This window comes from Prionailurus viverrinus, chromosome B4 (genome assembly GCF_022837055.1).
Source record: "Prionailurus viverrinus isolate Anna chromosome B4, UM_Priviv_1.0, whole genome shotgun sequence".
In the NCBI taxonomy this organism is placed as follows: Eukaryota; Metazoa; Chordata; class Mammalia; order Carnivora; family Felidae; genus Prionailurus; species Prionailurus viverrinus.
Genome location: NC_062567.1, coordinates 41,174,635 through 41,191,417, shown reverse-complemented (window position 1 = coordinate 41,191,417; position 16,783 = coordinate 41,174,635). Strand labels below are relative to the sequence as shown.

General features: G+C 39.1%; 1 protein-coding gene across 4 annotated transcripts; it reads left to right on the top strand.

Annotated features, from left to right (window-relative positions):
- Positions 1–1,485: 1,485 nt before the first annotated feature.
- Positions 1,486–14,629, top strand: CLEC7A (C-type lectin domain containing 7A). 4 transcript variants are annotated; one of them, XM_047868444.1, is made up of 6 exons: positions 1,486–1,666; positions 3,478–3,576; positions 4,676–4,813; positions 6,389–6,540; positions 8,556–8,674; positions 13,702–14,629. In XM_047868444.1, exons 1-6 carry the CDS (start codon positions 1,564–1,566, stop codon positions 13,835–13,837), a joined length of 747 nt encoding a protein of 248 aa, XP_047724400.1. In that variant the 5' UTR covers positions 1,486–1,563; the 3' UTR covers positions 13,838–14,629. The 4 variants fall into 4 exon arrangements, with proteins under 4 accessions (XP_047724400.1, XP_047724401.1, XP_047724402.1 ...); XM_047868445.1 differs by lacking the exon at positions 4,676–4,813; XM_047868446.1 differs by lacking the exon at positions 8,556–8,674.
- Positions 14,630–16,783: the final 2,154 nt, after the last annotated feature.

Below are 16,783 nucleotides of genomic sequence, written 5' to 3'. Positions count from 1 at the left end.
GGTGGCGTAGTCGGTTAAGCATCCGACTCCAGCCAGGTCACGATCTCGCAGTCCGTGAGTTCGAGCCCCGCGTCAGGCTCTGGGCTGATGGCTCAGAGCCTGGAGCCTGTTTCCGATTCTGTGTCTCCCTCTCTCTCTGCCCCTCCCCCGTTCATGCTCTGTCTCTCTCTGTCCCAAAAATAAATAAACGTTGAAAAAAAAATTAAAAAAAAAAAAAGATCATGAGTTAGGCAGCAAGAGTAGACTTTGGTTTGACTCTTTGCTTCAATATTTTTATTAGCTTCTTAAAACTGAGCAAAGGGCTAACATTTCTATATCTCATTTTCTTCATTTGAGAGTAAAAAAAAAAAAAAAGAAAAGCATCCCATCCGGACTTGTTGGAACATTGAGATTGACAAAACATGGGCAATGGGTAGTACCTAGTTCATAGTAATTGTTCAATAAATAATTACCACTTCGAATTATCAATCCCTAGCGAATCCTGAAGAGATTATTTTTTTCTCCTCTCTGTTGTTACAACAATTGCTCCTATGGCATCATTTATATACCTATCTGTAGGTTTCCTCTATTAGGCAGTGAGTTGGTTCTTCTTTTTCTTCTTCTTCTTCTTCTTCTTCTTCTTCATATGAAGGGCACTATGCTTTTTAAGTTAAATTTAATTAATTAATTAATTAATTTTAGAGAGAGATTGTTCTCGCACATGAGTGGGGGAGGGGTGGATGGAGAGAAAGAGACGTGGAATCCAGGGAGAAAGAATCCCAAGGAGGCTCCACTCTCTCAGCACGGAGCCCCATGCGGGGCTCAATCCCACAGCCCAGGGATCATGCCCTGAGCCGAAATCGAGAGCAGATGCTCATCGAGTTGAGCCACTCGGGTGCCCCAGGCAATGAGCTTCTTCACATTAATCCTCTATCCTTGTATCCCCGGCTCCCGCCAGTTGAAAGTTGCACATTTGATAAATGTTTAGTGAATGAGCAAACACATGAACAAATGAATGCATGTATGAATTCGTATTTCACTTTTCTTATATTTGGCCTGAAACAAAGATTTATCTATTGTGTTGCGTTGTCATTTTTTTAAGAGTCATCAATTTTAGGGGCGCCTGGGTGGCGCAGTCGGTCGAGCGTCCGACTTCAGCCAGGTCACGATCTCGCGGTCCGGGAGTTCCAGCCCCGCGTCGGGCTCTAGGCTGATGGCTCAGAGCCTGGAGCCTGTTAACGATTCTGTGTCTCCCTCGCTCTCTGCCCCTCCCCCATTCATGCTCTGTCTCTGTCTCTCTCTGTCCCAAAAATAAATAAACATTGAAAAAAAAATTAAAAAAAAAAGAGTCATCAATTTTAGAAACAGAAACTAAAGGTACAAATGGGAACTCAACACAGCATTGTTTTCGTTTCCTGCCTTTGACTATCTGATTGGACTATTCAAGCTCAACTTGTTAAAACTCATTAAGTGCCTATCCCACATGATTTGACTCATACATCCTCTTTTGTCCACAGGCAGTTGTCTTCAGAAAAGAAGAAGGAGCTCGCAAATGCTGTGTCAATTCAGGGACTCAGTAGAACAATGGAATACCGTTCTGAGGTAGAAAATTTGGACGAAGATGGTTATACTCGTTTAGACTTCAGCTCTCAAGGCGTCACTGGGAGACATGTGGTCTTAGAGAAAGGTATTTTTTTCTTTCTGCCTTCAACATTCTTGTTGTCATCAACTAAAACACTTACGTGGAGAAAATTTGAAAGATTTGTGCTTTGTAGGAGGAAAACCTTTTAAAAGGTTCTCAGACATCACTGAGGATATTTGAAAGTGTACTAAGCCTTTCCTCATGGCAAATATTAGATGAGTAATTATTAGTATTTAAAATAATGATGATGATGACAGAAAATACCTACAATTTCTCCGTTCTGTAGAAATAGACACTTCGGCACTAAGGAACTGTACATAAGTGTGATGAATGCAAAGATGAAGAAATTTTAGTGGGAGTGTCTTGTTGCTTGATTGGCAGAAAGGCGTAAATTGTAGAATGGAAGTCATGGAAACTTCGAGAAGTATATGTCAACAACATCAGAATATTGAAGATAAGAAAGAGAAGAATAAAAAGATGGAAGATAGACAAGAAAAAAATCCAAATATTTGATTTAGTGGTAAAGGCAAGTTGGAAGTCATAGGGTTTGGAATCATGAATCTGATGTGGTTTTTTGTGACAAGAAATTGATTTGGATTTTTTTTTTATCAAAAGTGGGGGGTCTTTGTATACTAACGTTAGAAAATGTGTGTTAGATGAAATGTGTGTTAGATGAAAAGATCCTATGAACAGGATATGAGTGTTAAACGTACTATAAAAAGAGTGAAAATGGTGAAAGACATTGAAAAATCTCTCTCTTCACAGAATGAACCATTTAGTGTCCTCTATGGTTCTCCTATTATACAATTCTCTGAAACACTTAGACTGCTTATTCTCAGTCAAAGGCAGAGCTATAGTCTTTGTTGCGGTGCATTAACATAAAATAAGTTTCCTGTTATCAAGAGAAGATTTTTGTCACAAGTTTTGACATGAGCATTTGCACTCCTCTGCTTTCTGGTCATTCACCTTGCTCATTTGCTCTTTACCACTTATGCAATTCTTTTCTTGCTCAACTGGTTTAAGAGGACTGGCAAACTGGATGATGTAAGAGGTAGGGAGTCAGGTACAAGTTTCTACGTATTTGTTGACAAACAGTGAGTTATGTATAATGACCTAGTAGTCTCTGGACGAGATGCTTTTATGTGCTAGCCCATTTAGTTCCCACAATGATCCTCTGAGGTATTATTACCCAATTTTTCACAAAGAGAAATGAATAAGCAGAGGGAGTAATTCACCCAAGGTTATGCAACAAATAACTGAAAAGAGAAGTTTGCCCTAAGGGACCCATGCTATTTCCCCACATTAAGCTGTTTTTTATAAAAATGAGTGGGATTTCAGGGGCGTCTGGGGCGGGGGGGGGCTCAGTCGGTTAAGCGTCCAACTTTGGCTCAGGTGAAGATCTCGCCATTGGTGGGTTCGAGCCCCGCGTCCAGCTCTGTGCTGACAGCTCAGAGCCTGGAGCCTGCTTCGGATTCTGTGTCTCCTCCTCTCTCTGACCCTCCCATGCTCATGCTCTGTCTCTCTCTCTCTCTCTCAAAAATAAATAAACATTAAAAAAAAATTAAAAGAAAACGAGTGGGATTTCAGAAATCCTGATAGTGTCAGGACCTATAGACGTCAATGTGAAACTAAAATTAGGAGTGTACAGATGTCAGGGCATGTGCTGAAATTACAGTTCTGGCACCTGATGAGGTATGATAAAGGAGAGAGAAAATTCAGATAATCCTAGATGACTAGATTATTTGCGTATAATGGTTCACATCAGAATGTCCCAGATTTTGATGAACTGTAGAACCGAAGTGCCGTGTGATTCACCCTACTTCTTCATTTAATTTCTGTTCCTTCTGGCTTCCTAGGAACTTGTGCTACGTCTCCTTATTGGCGTCCCATTGCCGTGACCTTGGGAATCCTATGCTTGGTAATACTGGTGACAGCTGTGGTCCTGGGTACCACGGGTAAGTATTTGTGGGGGGGGGGGGAGAAATTAACAACAATGACGACAACAACAGCAGACATTTGATAAGCATGTATACTGTGCCAGACACACTTTTAAGAGCTTGACATGCATAATCTAACGTAATCTGTATATTAGCACGTGCTGTCTCTCTCTCAAAAATAAATAAACATTAAAAAATTTTTAAAAAGAGACTATAACTATTTTTATGAATCTTATGATTTAAGGAAATTGTTTTGTACCTGATCTTTAATCTAGGTTCCCTTGAATAATATCAGGAATTACCTGAGGCACTTACTAAACAGACATTCTGTGATGGGTGAACGAGTTCTTTTAGATTTTATATCTCACAAATTCTATTGTCAATAACATATTATTGTGCCTTTGGGGTTTTTTCAAGGAGCTCTCATTTTTATTTTTATTTTTTTTAATTTTTTTTTCAACTTTTTATTTTATTTTTATTTTTGGGACAGAGAGAGAGAGAGAGAGCATGAACGGGGGAGGAGCAGAGAGAGAGGGAGACACAGAATCGGAAGCAGGCTCCAGGCTCTGAGCCATCAGCCCAGAGCCTGACGCAGGGCTCGAACTCACAGACCGCGAGATCGTGACCTGGCTGAAGTCGGACGCTTAACCGACTGCACCACCCAGGCGCCCCTCTCATTTTTAAATAACAGAAAAAGGATAGATTAATTACTATTTCAAATCTGTCATGCTCTAATTGACTCTATTTCATTTGCCTCTTGCTTTCTCTTCCATACTCTTTCTTTACTTGTTTGATTTTTTTCTCGTTTTTACTACGCCTTCATGGAAGTTATTTTTTTTCTTTCCATCTATTTAATCTATCCATCATCTATTCTATTATCTATCTATCTATCTATCTATCGTCTATTTATTTATCTATTATCTATCATCACTATCTATCTATTATCTATTATCTATCTATCTTGACCTCTCAATCAGCAATGTGTTCTCTATTTATCATGAATCAAGAATATATCCCTTTGTGTTCCAACAAAAATATGGGTTTGGGAATTATGTTTTCAAATATAGTAGAATGACTTTTTTTTTTCTGTCACTATAATTGTTGTTGGTATATGAAGCTATTTGGAGACCCAATTCAGAGAGCAACCCATTGAAGAATGACAACTTTCCATCAAGAAATAAAGGGAACTACAGTCAACCCACACAATCATCTTTAGAAGACAGTGTGGCTCCTACCAAGGCTCTCACAACCACAGGCAAGGGCAGAGTTAAAAGATGAGTGGAATCTTTAATCCAGAAAGGTCATTTATTGGTGCTAAGACCTGGAGTAGGGTGGGTAAAGAGAGCACTTTTACATGCAGGGATTGTGCATTCAGGGAAAGCACATATCAGTATTATCTCACAATAGTATGCCCCTATCATATATATAATAAAGTGATATAAATATCCCATGCTTTTGGCCAGGCATTGCTAAGTTGGATTTTTTTTTTTTTGAAATCAGTAACTAATTGATCACTTTCTATGTATTTCGATCTATAGATGATGGTATAACTTGATGCAAAGGAAAGAAATGTGTTCTCTCCTCTTTCAGAATTGACATTTAAAAAAATTAAAAAAAAATTTTTTTTTAATGTTTATTTATTTTTGAGACAGAGAGAGACAGAGCATGAACGGGGGAGGGTCAGAGAGAGAGGGAGACACAGAATCTGAAACAGGCTCCAGGCTCTGAGCTGTCAGCACAGAGCCCAACGCGGGGCTCGAGCTCACGGACCGTGAGATCATGACCTGAGCCGAAGTCGGACGCTTAACCGACTGAGCCACCCAGGCGCCCCCAGAATTGACATTTTAAAGGAATGTCATTAGAATAGGAAATAGGATGTCAGGAAGAAAGGCAGAGAAAAAGGAAAGAAGGGAAAATGTGCTAAGAATGAAGAGGCTAAATTGAGCACATGCCAAAAAGATAGACCTAACAGATATGTTCTTGAAAACTCCAGTTATATTTGTTTTTCTTTAATCATACAATTTCATTAATTTTATTACAGTTTGATATGCACTTTACCCTTATTTCTAATTGCATCATAATTGACTGTGACAATATTTTGACTTCAATTTTCCATTTCTGGACCCATATCTTCTCCCTATTTGTATCACGTAGCTAATGATACAAAACAGAGATATTCTATAATATGAATCATTGTTTTTGTACTTTTCTGCTTTGGAAAGCTGTATTGTTAATTGGATCTCACACCTCTAAAAGAAGTTAACGTGAAATTACTGTATATCTCAAAGATTGATTTAAGTTGATTTGTTTTAAGAATTATCATGAAGAAAGGGGGGTCTGGACTGAATTTGAAAGAATAGAATACAAATCAAAAGGGAAAGGAGGACTGACTGTTTAAAACACTGTTTATAATTATTCAACTTATATTTAAAATTTAAATGAATGGAGGATTTTATTATGGTCTCTTACATAAAAATTGTATCCTTATTGAGGTGATTGGGTGGCTCAGTTAAGCATCCAACTCTTGATCTCAACTCAGGTCATGATCTCACAGTTTATAAGATAGAACCTCTCATCAGGCCCTGTGCTGACAGTGCGGAGCCTGCTTGGGATTCTCTCTCTCTCGCTCTCTCTCTCTGCCTCTCTGTCTCTGTCTTTCAAAATAAATAAAAAAACTTGCAAAACTCATAGCCCTATAGTTTGAACTGAAAATGAAATCTATCACTGGCAATTCATTGATTATTCAGTGTCCACGGGATGAATGGTCGCTTGCCCTGAAAGAGTAAATTGGTATGATATGAATGTCATTGTATTTACTTTTTATTTCCAGGAGTTTTTTCCAACTCTTGTCCTCCTAACTGGATCATACATGAGAACAACTGTTACCTATTTAGGACATCATTAGCTTCCTGGAATAGCAGTAAAAAACAATGCTCTCAACTGCACTCTAATCTCCTGAAGATAGACAGTGAAAAAGAACTGGTAAGTGTAGACTTGAGTTTTGTAATTATCTGTGGTCTCTACTGAGCAGAAAAATAAAGGTAGATTCCAGATAATGATAATTTTCCCTAAAAGAAAGTCACTTTTCTTATCCTCCATAATTATAATAATAGCATGTATTAAATGGGTAAAATATATGTTTATTTATTATTTTATACATATATATATAGAGAGAGAGAACAAGCATGGGACAGGGGCAGAGGGAGAGAGAAAATCTTTAAAAAATTTTTTTTTAATGTTTATTTATTTTTGAGAGAGAGTCAGAGCATGAGCAGGGGAGGGGAAGAGAGAGAGGGAGACACAGAATCCGAAGCAGACTCAAGGCTCTAAGCTGCCAGCACAAAGCCCGTTGCGGGGTTCAAACCCACGAACCGTGTGATCATGACCTGAGCTGAAGTCGGACGCTCAAACAACTGAGCCACCCAGGTGCCCCGAGAGAGAAAATCTTAAACAGACTCCATGCTCAGCCCAACACGGGCTCGATCCCACAACCCTGGGATCATGACCGGAGACAAAATCAAGAGTCAGACAGACAACCAACTGAGCCACCCAAGCGCTCCTATGTGCTTTTTAAAATTAATTAATTCTAAAAGTAAATACGTTTCACTTTAAAACAAATCTGTTCAAACACACTCCACTCCAAGTTTGCCTGACTGTAATAATCAGACCACTCCTCATTTTTGTGGGTTTGGGTTTCAATTCTTCAAGTTGGTGGAGTAAAATAGAAAATTCCCTCCCTTGTCGGCATTATGATCAAGGAAAAATAGCAGTAATAATAATACATATTTATAAATCATTTACTGCTTGAAATATCCTGGGAAAGGAAAAGAGGTTTAAAAAGTAACCTTGCAAGTTCAATGCTTACATAGTTTGTAAGAAGAAAGTAACAACCCAACAGCTGCTAAAAGCTAAATATCTCGTATTGGCAATAGATGACATAGGAATTCAGAGACATGCCAGTGTAAATAAAGTTTTACAGAAAAAGTGGGACTTATAATGCATCATGAATGAAGGGTAGGACTCAGTTGGGCTATGAGTAGGAATTAATAGTCAGGAAACACTTCATACATCTAAACAATCTATAACTTCTACCTTTGCTTTCACTTCCTCTCAATTTTTGTGTTTCTGTCCCACATCACCTAACGGTTGTAGTTCACATGAAAATTAATGGAAGTAGATTATGGCAAGGAAGGAGAAGGACACTGGAAGTTGGTCGGGCTCATAGATGTTTCTCTCATTTGTCAACAATTCAAATGTCGTCATTAAAACTCAAATTACTGGGGCGCCTGGGTGGCTCAGTCGGTTGGACATCCGACTTCGGCTCAGGTCACGATCTCGCGGTCCTTGAGTTCGAGCCCAGCGTCGGGCTCTGTGCTGACAGCTCAGAGCCTGGAGCCTGTTTCGGATTCTGTGTCTCCCTCTCTCTGACCCTCCCCCGTTCATGCTCTGTTTCTCTCTGTCTCAAAAATAAATAAACGTTAAAAAAAAAATTGAAAAAAAAACCCTTCAAATTACTTATTCATAAAACACGCCATAGAACTAAATTATTTTTATAGGTTTTTTTTTTAATCTAACTCTGCAGAGCATTTCTTGACGAAAATCATATCAGTTCATATAGTCAATCTGAGGAGAAGATAGTGGCTTGTCATCCATGAAAATTGCCGAAGGGCTCTGTCATCTTTGGATTTTGTTGGGCAAGTTGGAAGGAGGCTGTACGATTTTGATGTTACGGATCTGTTCTTCATTGGAAAATTAAACAATAACGACTCTGAAGGAATGAAATATGCTTCTGGAAACACCCAATGGCATTCAATGGTTGGCACTTTTCTCTAGGTTGATGCCAGCCTGTGCATGCATTCTTTATCAAAGCGATTCAATCTGCTGTCTCTATTTCAACGTCTGTAAGAGTTTTTCCCCATCTATTTTGTCTATCATCTCTGTCTATTCATTCTCTCTACCACTCTTGGACATGCGTTTGTATTTATGTTTTCCTACAGGAATTCATAATGAAGCAAGCGTCTTCTCAACCCGATAATTCATTTTGGATAGGGCTTTCTCGCCATCAAACTGAAGGACCATGGCTCTGGGAGGACGGCTCGAGATTCTCTTCTGACTTGTAAGTAACTGGAAAGACAAAGCTTCATGCCCTTTCTCAGAAAGCTAACAGCATGCCAACCAGTTAAGAATCTGATTTGTGGGCCATTGATAAGAAAGAGAGGCAGAAAGAAAAATGATAGCGAGAGACAACCAGTGAATCAGGAAAAAGAAAAAAAAAAAAAGAAAAGAAGACAGTAGAGGAGGACTTTACAGTCCAAAAGAGTTGAGTGGTCATCTAGTGTTACTAACACAAACGTGCCTCAGCTTTCTTATGAGGAGGGCATTTGCACATGTCGGCAGCTGTCCAGTTAGGGGGAGCTGTCACTGTTAGTAAAAACTCTGGCTACGAGCATGGGCTTTGGAGTTGGCTCTCAGCTTGAGCCAACGCTTGGTCCGCTCACTGTGTGAAATTAGGTAAGTTGGTTAACCCACCTGAGCCCCTTTCTCCTCATCTATAAATGAGAATGAAAATAGTAACTACCTGGTGGGCTTTTAAGGTAAAGAAAGGAGATAAAAGTAACATCACTTAGCACAATGTCCCGTGCCCAGTAAATACGTGTGCCGCGTGCTGTTATCCTTAATTGTAAAAGCAACACATTTTACATTTTACAGAGTTCTTTGACACATAGTTTGCATTTGCTTAGTTGTAAGTTCTTCCCTGTTGTGTGTGTATCAGCCAGAATTCTTTAGAAAAAGATCTATGTAGATCGCCTGTTGGTTCTGAAGAACCCTGACTGCTACACGTGACATTGAGGAATAATTTATCCATGGAGATTGACTATCAGGAATTGGCTCATGTGATTAGGGAGACCGCCAAGTCCCACAGTCTGCCATCTGCAAGCGGGAGACCTAGGAGAGCCTGTGGTCATAAATTCCGTTCAGGTATGGAAGGCTGCTGACAAGGGGAGCTGATGGTATAAAACCTAGTACTCGGGTAGAGACGAGCTACCCTGAGATGTCTCAGTTCACACGGTGAAGCAAGAAAAGGCAAACTCTTCTTCTGTAGGCTTCTTTGTTCTATTTCAGCCCTCAGTGGATTGGATGATGCCCAGCCGTATTGGGGTCTGTGATCTGCTTTCATGTATCCACGGATTCAAGCGCTAATTTCACCCAGAACCATTTCTACAGATATATTTAGAAATAATGTTAATTTGGGTGTGGCCAGTCAAGTTAATGCAAAAAATTAACTATCACAAAGTGCTGAGGTCTTCTTCACTGTAATTGTCAGTTAGTTTCTTTGTCATATCTGAAGAATATGGAATTATATTTTCCTTTTCAGTTTCTATTATTTGTGTGTGTGTGTGTGTGTGTGTGTGTGTGTGTGTGTGTGAGTGTGTGTATAAAAGAGAGAGAGAGAGAGAGAGTGAGCCTGTTTGTTTTCCCATTATTTTCAGGTGTCTTTTCCAATTCCATTTCTCTTTTCAAAGAAAGAAATTTCAGCTTTGTTGATTCCTCTGTGCCTTTAAAAATTTTTCTTTTTTAAAAATTTTTTTTAACGTTTATTTATTTTTGAGACAGACAGAGACAGAGCATGAACGGGGGAGGGTCAGAGAGAGGGAGACACAGAATCGGAAACAGGCTCCAGGCTCTGAGCTGTCAGCACAGAGCCGACACGAGGCTCGAACCCACAAACCACGATTTCATGACCTGAGCCGAAGTCGACCGCTTAACCGACTGAGCCACCCAGGCGCCCCTAAAAAAATTTCTTTTATTAATTTCAATTCTCATCTTTACCACTTCTTTCCATTCAGTTTCTTTGTGTTGAATTTGCTCTTCTGTCTCTAATTTCTCATATGAATGCTTGACTTATGAAATCCCTCTTTCTTTTTCTCAAATATGTGCATTTAAGGCTATAATTTAATGTATTTTATTGTCATTTAGTTCAAATACTTTCTAATTTCCATGCCGAGTCCATTCATTTAGTTCAAATACTTTCTAATTTCCATGCCGAGTCCATAGGTCCATAGGTCCGTAGACTTAGAAATGCATTTCTTAATTTATAAATACCTGTGTGTTTCTATAATTATCCCTTTGCTTTGGGTTGCAGCTTAATTCCATTATGGTCAGAGAACATACTCTGTGTGATTGCAATTCTCTGGTTTTTATCTTTTATCTTCTTTCCCTACAGAGAGAAGTATATTAAAGTCTCCCATTGTGATTCTACTTACCATTCTGTAACCATTTTAGTTGATGCACCGAAGCTGTATTATTAGGCACATTTAAATTTAGAATTTTTATACTGTACAGGTGTATGGTCCATCCTATGAATTTTTTCTTTTCTTTCTCTCCTCTTTTTGAATTGTTTAATATTTTTATTGCTCCATTTTTCTTTGATTTTTTAAAAATGTTTATTTGTTTTTGAGAGAGCGAGAGAGAGAGAGACCATGAGCAGGGGAGGTCAGTGAGAGGAGGGGGCCAGAGGATCCAAAATAGCTCTGTGCTGACACAAGCAAGCCCGATGTAGGGTTCAAACTCATGCATGGTGAGATCATGACCATGGATCCAAAGTCAGGGCCAAAGTCAGAGGCTCAACCACTAAGCCAGCCAGGCACACCCTACCCCATTTTTTCTTATAATAATTTAGAGTTTACTCTTTCGCTAATTTTTTAGTAGTTGTTCTAAAGATTACAACAAATATCCTTCACTCATCAAAGTCTAATATTAATTGTTTGGTTTATTTTAAATGTTTGTGTGTGTGTGTGTGTGTGTGAGAGAGAGAGAGAGAGAGAGAGAGAGAGAGAGAGAGAGATTGAGAGTAAGCAGGGGTGAGGGGCAGAGAGAAAGAGAGAATTCCAAGCAGGTTCCATGCCATCAGCACAGACCCTGACACGGGGCTCTATCCCATGACCCTGAGATCATGACCTGAGCCAAAATCAAGAGTCAGAAGCTCAACCGACTTGAGCCACCCAGGTGCCCCAAATCTTAATTGTTTTTTAATGTTCTTCCCTGGCAATATAAAAAATATTAGAATATTACTTTACTCTGTGTACTCCCTCCTCAATTTACATGCTATTATTTTTGTGGAGTTTATTTAATGCTCTCACATCATTTTCCACATTTTAATATCTCTGCAATTGGCACCTGTCTTACAAATGCTGTCCTTTTATAATCACTGTAGGTCTCAGCTGAAGTTAAAGTCTGTCAAGGATTAGCATTTGTTTCTGCCAGTCAGAGAGAAGCACCACAAATGTGAGATTACTCAAACACTCTACTTGGTTTTTCGTTTCGTTTTGTTTTGTTTTGTTTTGTTTAAACTACACTCGTATTATGGATTCAGATAGAACTATGTAAGTGCCAGTTACTTCTGGGGCAACTTCTTGGGGAATATAATTTTTTCTTCCCATCTTTCACCTGGTGGCGAGACTGAGACGTGCACTTCTGACAGTCTTTTCTGTGTGGTATTTTAATTTTCATTGACTTCTGCACCGAATGAATCCTTTGTTTTCCAGTTTCTGCAGGGTTTTCTATTAAATTCCCATCTTGGATGGATTTATTTCACAGTATTAGGTCAATAAATGGCCTATCAACAATTGATGACCCTCTTGGACTCAATAAAAAATATAGCCCTAACAAACAGTAGATTTATATAGTCATCTCCTCTAGATTTTTCCACATATTTATGGTTTGTAATGCTTTTTATTTTCTTCTGCCTCTCCTTCCAACCATTTTTCTTACCCTGAAGAATACTCCCTGATTCCTTTTAGAGTGGAAATTTGAGAGTTTAATTCTCCGTGTTTGTCTAAACCTGTTTCTATTTCAATTTTTCCAAAAAATATTTTCTTTGAGCATAACATTGAAAATTTGTTGTTTGTTTGTCTTGGCCATTCAAAGATATTGCCATATTTTTCTTTTTTTTTTTTCTTTTTGGTTTGGTGTTTTGAAAGGTCATCTAGTTGAAGGTTAACGTATGTTTAATATCTGATGTCTTCTCAGCTTTGGAAAATTCTCAGCCATACTTGCTTGAAATGTTGATTCTTCCCTTCTTCTGGGATTCCAGTTATATACATTATAGACCCATTCTCAATATTCTGTATGTCTTCTCTGCTTCTTCCTGAGTCTTTCAGCCTTTTTTTTTTTTTTTTTAGATATTTACTTCTCATATATCTTTGAGTTCACTAGTTTTTTTTCCCCCATCTATGGCTAATCTGGTGCTAAAAACCTCCATTAATTTTTTAATTTTGTGTCGTAAATTTCTCAGTTCTATGATTTCAGTTTGGTTCTTTCTCAAATCTAATCTGTCACTATTTATAATTCCTGGCTTTCTTCCACGAGGCCTAAATCAAGGCTGTTTCCTGCTTTAGCCTAGTCATTTTTACAAAAGAATTCTCTCAATCCTCCAGCCTCAGGGCCAAGAAGAGATAGATACACAAGATGAAGAGTACCAGTCTGTAGCTGTTATGGTGAGGCTCAGTGATGCCCTTCAAGCTTGACTGATAAACGCCGCCCTTTCAGGAGAACTCTTCTATTTCAGCAAAGAGAACAGGGCCATACACCCACTTACCATGATAATTATCATAATTGTCTATCATTGTATTGTAATACAACTCTGTCTTCAGAATGAATTAAAATACATAATGCTGTTTTCCCTGCCTTTAAATGGGCTCGATATCTATGATTCTTCATTAGTGCTAAGTATTTCTCAATAATAGCTCCTCTGATTGGTCTGTTCACTAAATACACCCAAAGATAATTTCACTAGCCTGTTGTTTCATTTGATAAATATATTTCTAGGTGAGAGGTTGAAAGATCAACAAAGAACTTTCTATGGAATACTGAGTGATTTTTCTTATTTGTCAGGAGCTTTATTCATTTTATGTAACAGTGTTTTTCTTAAAAAATTTTTGAGTCATTTTCATGCGTTAATAATGAAGCCTATCCTGTTACTATTTGAAAACTAATGCAATCTAAATTCAAATTTCCTTTTGCAATAACATGGACACTTCAGAAACTCTTTTCACAAGATCCTTGCCAATTTCGTTCAGCGTTGTATAGACAGTAGACAGTGTTTCTTATGTTCTTTCTAATCACCTCTTTGTATTTTAACAGGTTTCAGATCAGAAGCACAGAAATTCAAGAAAACTCATCTCACGATTGCGTGTGGATTCACCTATCAATAATTTATGACCAACTTTGTAGTTTGCCTTCATACAGTATTTGTGAGAAGAAGTTGTCGATAAAATGACGAGGCTGTTGATGTAAAGAACAGAGAGAAGTATGTAACAGCCAGAAGGGCAAAAAACAAAACAGGAAAGAAAGATACTGGAGGTCAGAATAAATGCTAAAAATAATCAAGAGAGCTTATCCAACTTCAGTCTTAGCTGAGAAACGGTATGGAGAGTCTGTGATGCTGTACTTTTCAACTGTTTTGGCAGACCAGCCTTACGTTCTAGTTAACAGAGCCCTACATGTGGAGTAGGGACAGCTGAACTTCTAGCTCCATTCTACCATTGACTTAGTATTAACCTGGAGTTAGCCACATATCCGTGGTGTTTCAAAAGGCTCTTTATTTCTGGGCCGACCAGACTCATTTTTTTGTCCTTAAAAGGTGCCCCTGGAGTACATGTGGTGTGTTCCCATGATGCTTTCTTCCACTTCTAGCAGTTTACCAGACACAGGGGGAAGGCAAAATGTATTTCTGAACAGCTGAATGAAGAAATGAGAAAGAACGTCTTCACTACAATCAGAGCTATTCCATCATCTTGTTCATCAATATGGTCACGGTTATGATCAAAAGCATCATGAGGGGCACCTGGGTGGATCAGTCGGTTGAGCGACCAACTGCAGCTCAGGTCATGATCTCACAGTTGGTGGGTTCAAGCCCCGTGTCAGGCTCTATGCTGACAGCTCAGAGCCTGAAGCCTGCTTCAGATCCTGTGTCTCCCTTTCTATCGGCTCCTCGCTTACTTGCGCTATGTCTCTCTCTCTCTCTCTCTCTCTCAAAAATAAATAAACATTTAAAAAAATCCTTTAAAAATTTTTTCTCTGTCCCTGGGGCACGTGGGTGGCTCAGTCAGTGAAGCATTGGACTTCCGCTCAGGTCATGATCTCACAGCTCATGAGTTCGAGCCCCACGTTGGGCTCTGTGCTGACAGCTCAGAGCCTGGAGCCTGCTTTGAATTCTGTGTCTCCTTCTCTCTCTGCTCCTCCCCCACTTGTGCTCTGTCTCCTTTCTCAAAAGTAAATAAAAATGTAACAAAAAAAATTGTTTAAAAAAAGCATGAAAAAGCAGCAACTCAATCTTATTTATTTATTTTTTCGTAAAAATAGCTCAGAGATGGGGCGCCTGGGTGGCGCAGTCGGTTAAGCGTCCGACGTCAGCTCAGGTCACGATCTCGCGGTCCGTGAGTTCGAGCCCCGCGTCGGGCTCTGGGCTGATGGCTCGGAGCCTGGAGCCTGTTTCCGATTCTGTGTCTCCCTCTCTCTCTGCCCCTCCCCCGTTCACGCTCTGTCTCTCTCTGTCCCAAAAATAAATACACGTTGAAAAAAAAAATTAAATAGCTCAGAGAGTACGTCTGTCACATTTCTGACTAATAAGATTTTGTATAATGTGAAGTTGTATGGGAACTGCTCTTACAAGAAAGCTTTCTCCTTTTTAAATACTATCAATCAAAAAGGATCTGGTAATGAATATAGAAAAAAACAATCCCATTGCTGTGGTGTTAACACTCTGGAAGGCAAAACGTGTCGTACAATTTTTGATGATTAACATTTGGAAGTTTTTAGCACTTTCTCAATAATGCCTGTAAAAAGGTATTATTGGAACATGTTTCCTCATATGAGGATTTGTCTCTTTTTTTTTTTTTCTCTTACATTTTCCCGCTGGTGCTATTTTTACTCCCAAAAGAGTCTTCCTTTTATTAGCGGAGAGGGAGTTACAACCTTCCCGTGGTTATTAACAAGCGAACAGAAATCATGCCAAGTTACTGGATTTTTTCACTTTAAAATGTGTAATTGTATGCTATGTGAATCACTGTAATCAAAAATGTTAAAGAAACTTCTGGCCTCCAAATGCTGTGTGTAATAAACACTATCGCAATACGCCCTCTCCCCATCGGAAAATGATAATGATTCTGGCACTGGGGAGAAGGTAGTAGAGTCATTTTAGATTGAAGAATAAATTTGGGTTCTCAAGTATTTAAAAATCTAAGAGAAGACGCTAGAAATTTTTGGTGAAATTTCCTCATGCCTTTTATTTTATTTTATTTTTAATTTTTTTTCAATATTTATTTTTGAGACAGAGACAGAGTGTGAACAGGGGAGGGGCAGAGAGAGAGAGGGAGACACAGAATCCAAAGCAGGCTCCAGGCTCTGAGCCATCAGCACAGAGCCCGACGCGGGGTTCGAACCCACCAACCGCGAGATCATGACCTGAGCCGCCCCTCCTCGTGCCCTTTAACAGGCAAGCTTGTGTATTGTCACACATACCAAAAGAAATGTGGCAAGGGCAAAGTTAATTCAGGTTAAGAGTTAAATTAAGGCAGAAGGTGAGATTTTGAAGATTTTGTATTTTAGTTTTGCTTTTGGCTTGATCCGAGCCTCCTGAGTCCCAAGGACAGAGTGAATGATTTGAAGAAATCATAATCATCAAGAAAAATTCCAGGTGCTGAATGTCCAGCTGTACTTACAGCAGACAGGTTAGGCAATGATAAGCTGTGATTTAAAGATAAAAGTGTGACTGTGACACAACTTTGGCATACAGGAAGATGGTTCTAGGTTTTCCAATGCATACTATACCTGACTCGTCAATACATGGTTATACCACAGTTTACATGGACACGGACGTTGGAATGAACACAAAACTTGCACCTGTTGCAAGAGACAGAAAAGGGAGGATGGCTGCTAACTGAACTTAGTTCCAAAGGGTAAATTCAAGGTGGGTAATGATCATACTAGAGGAAACACTTTCCAGTTCGACGACCACCATCTTCTCTGGCCTGAGCCACTGCAGTAATTTTCGGAGTAATGTCCCAGTGTCCACCCTTGCCCTTCTAAGGTCTTTTGCCAACATGGCAGAGTGATTCTTCTAAATTGAAAACAAATCATGTCAAGCCTCTACTAAAATTCACCTCACTTCCCACGTATCTCAGAGTAAAAATAAATATAGGTAAATCAAAACAAAAAAGAAAAG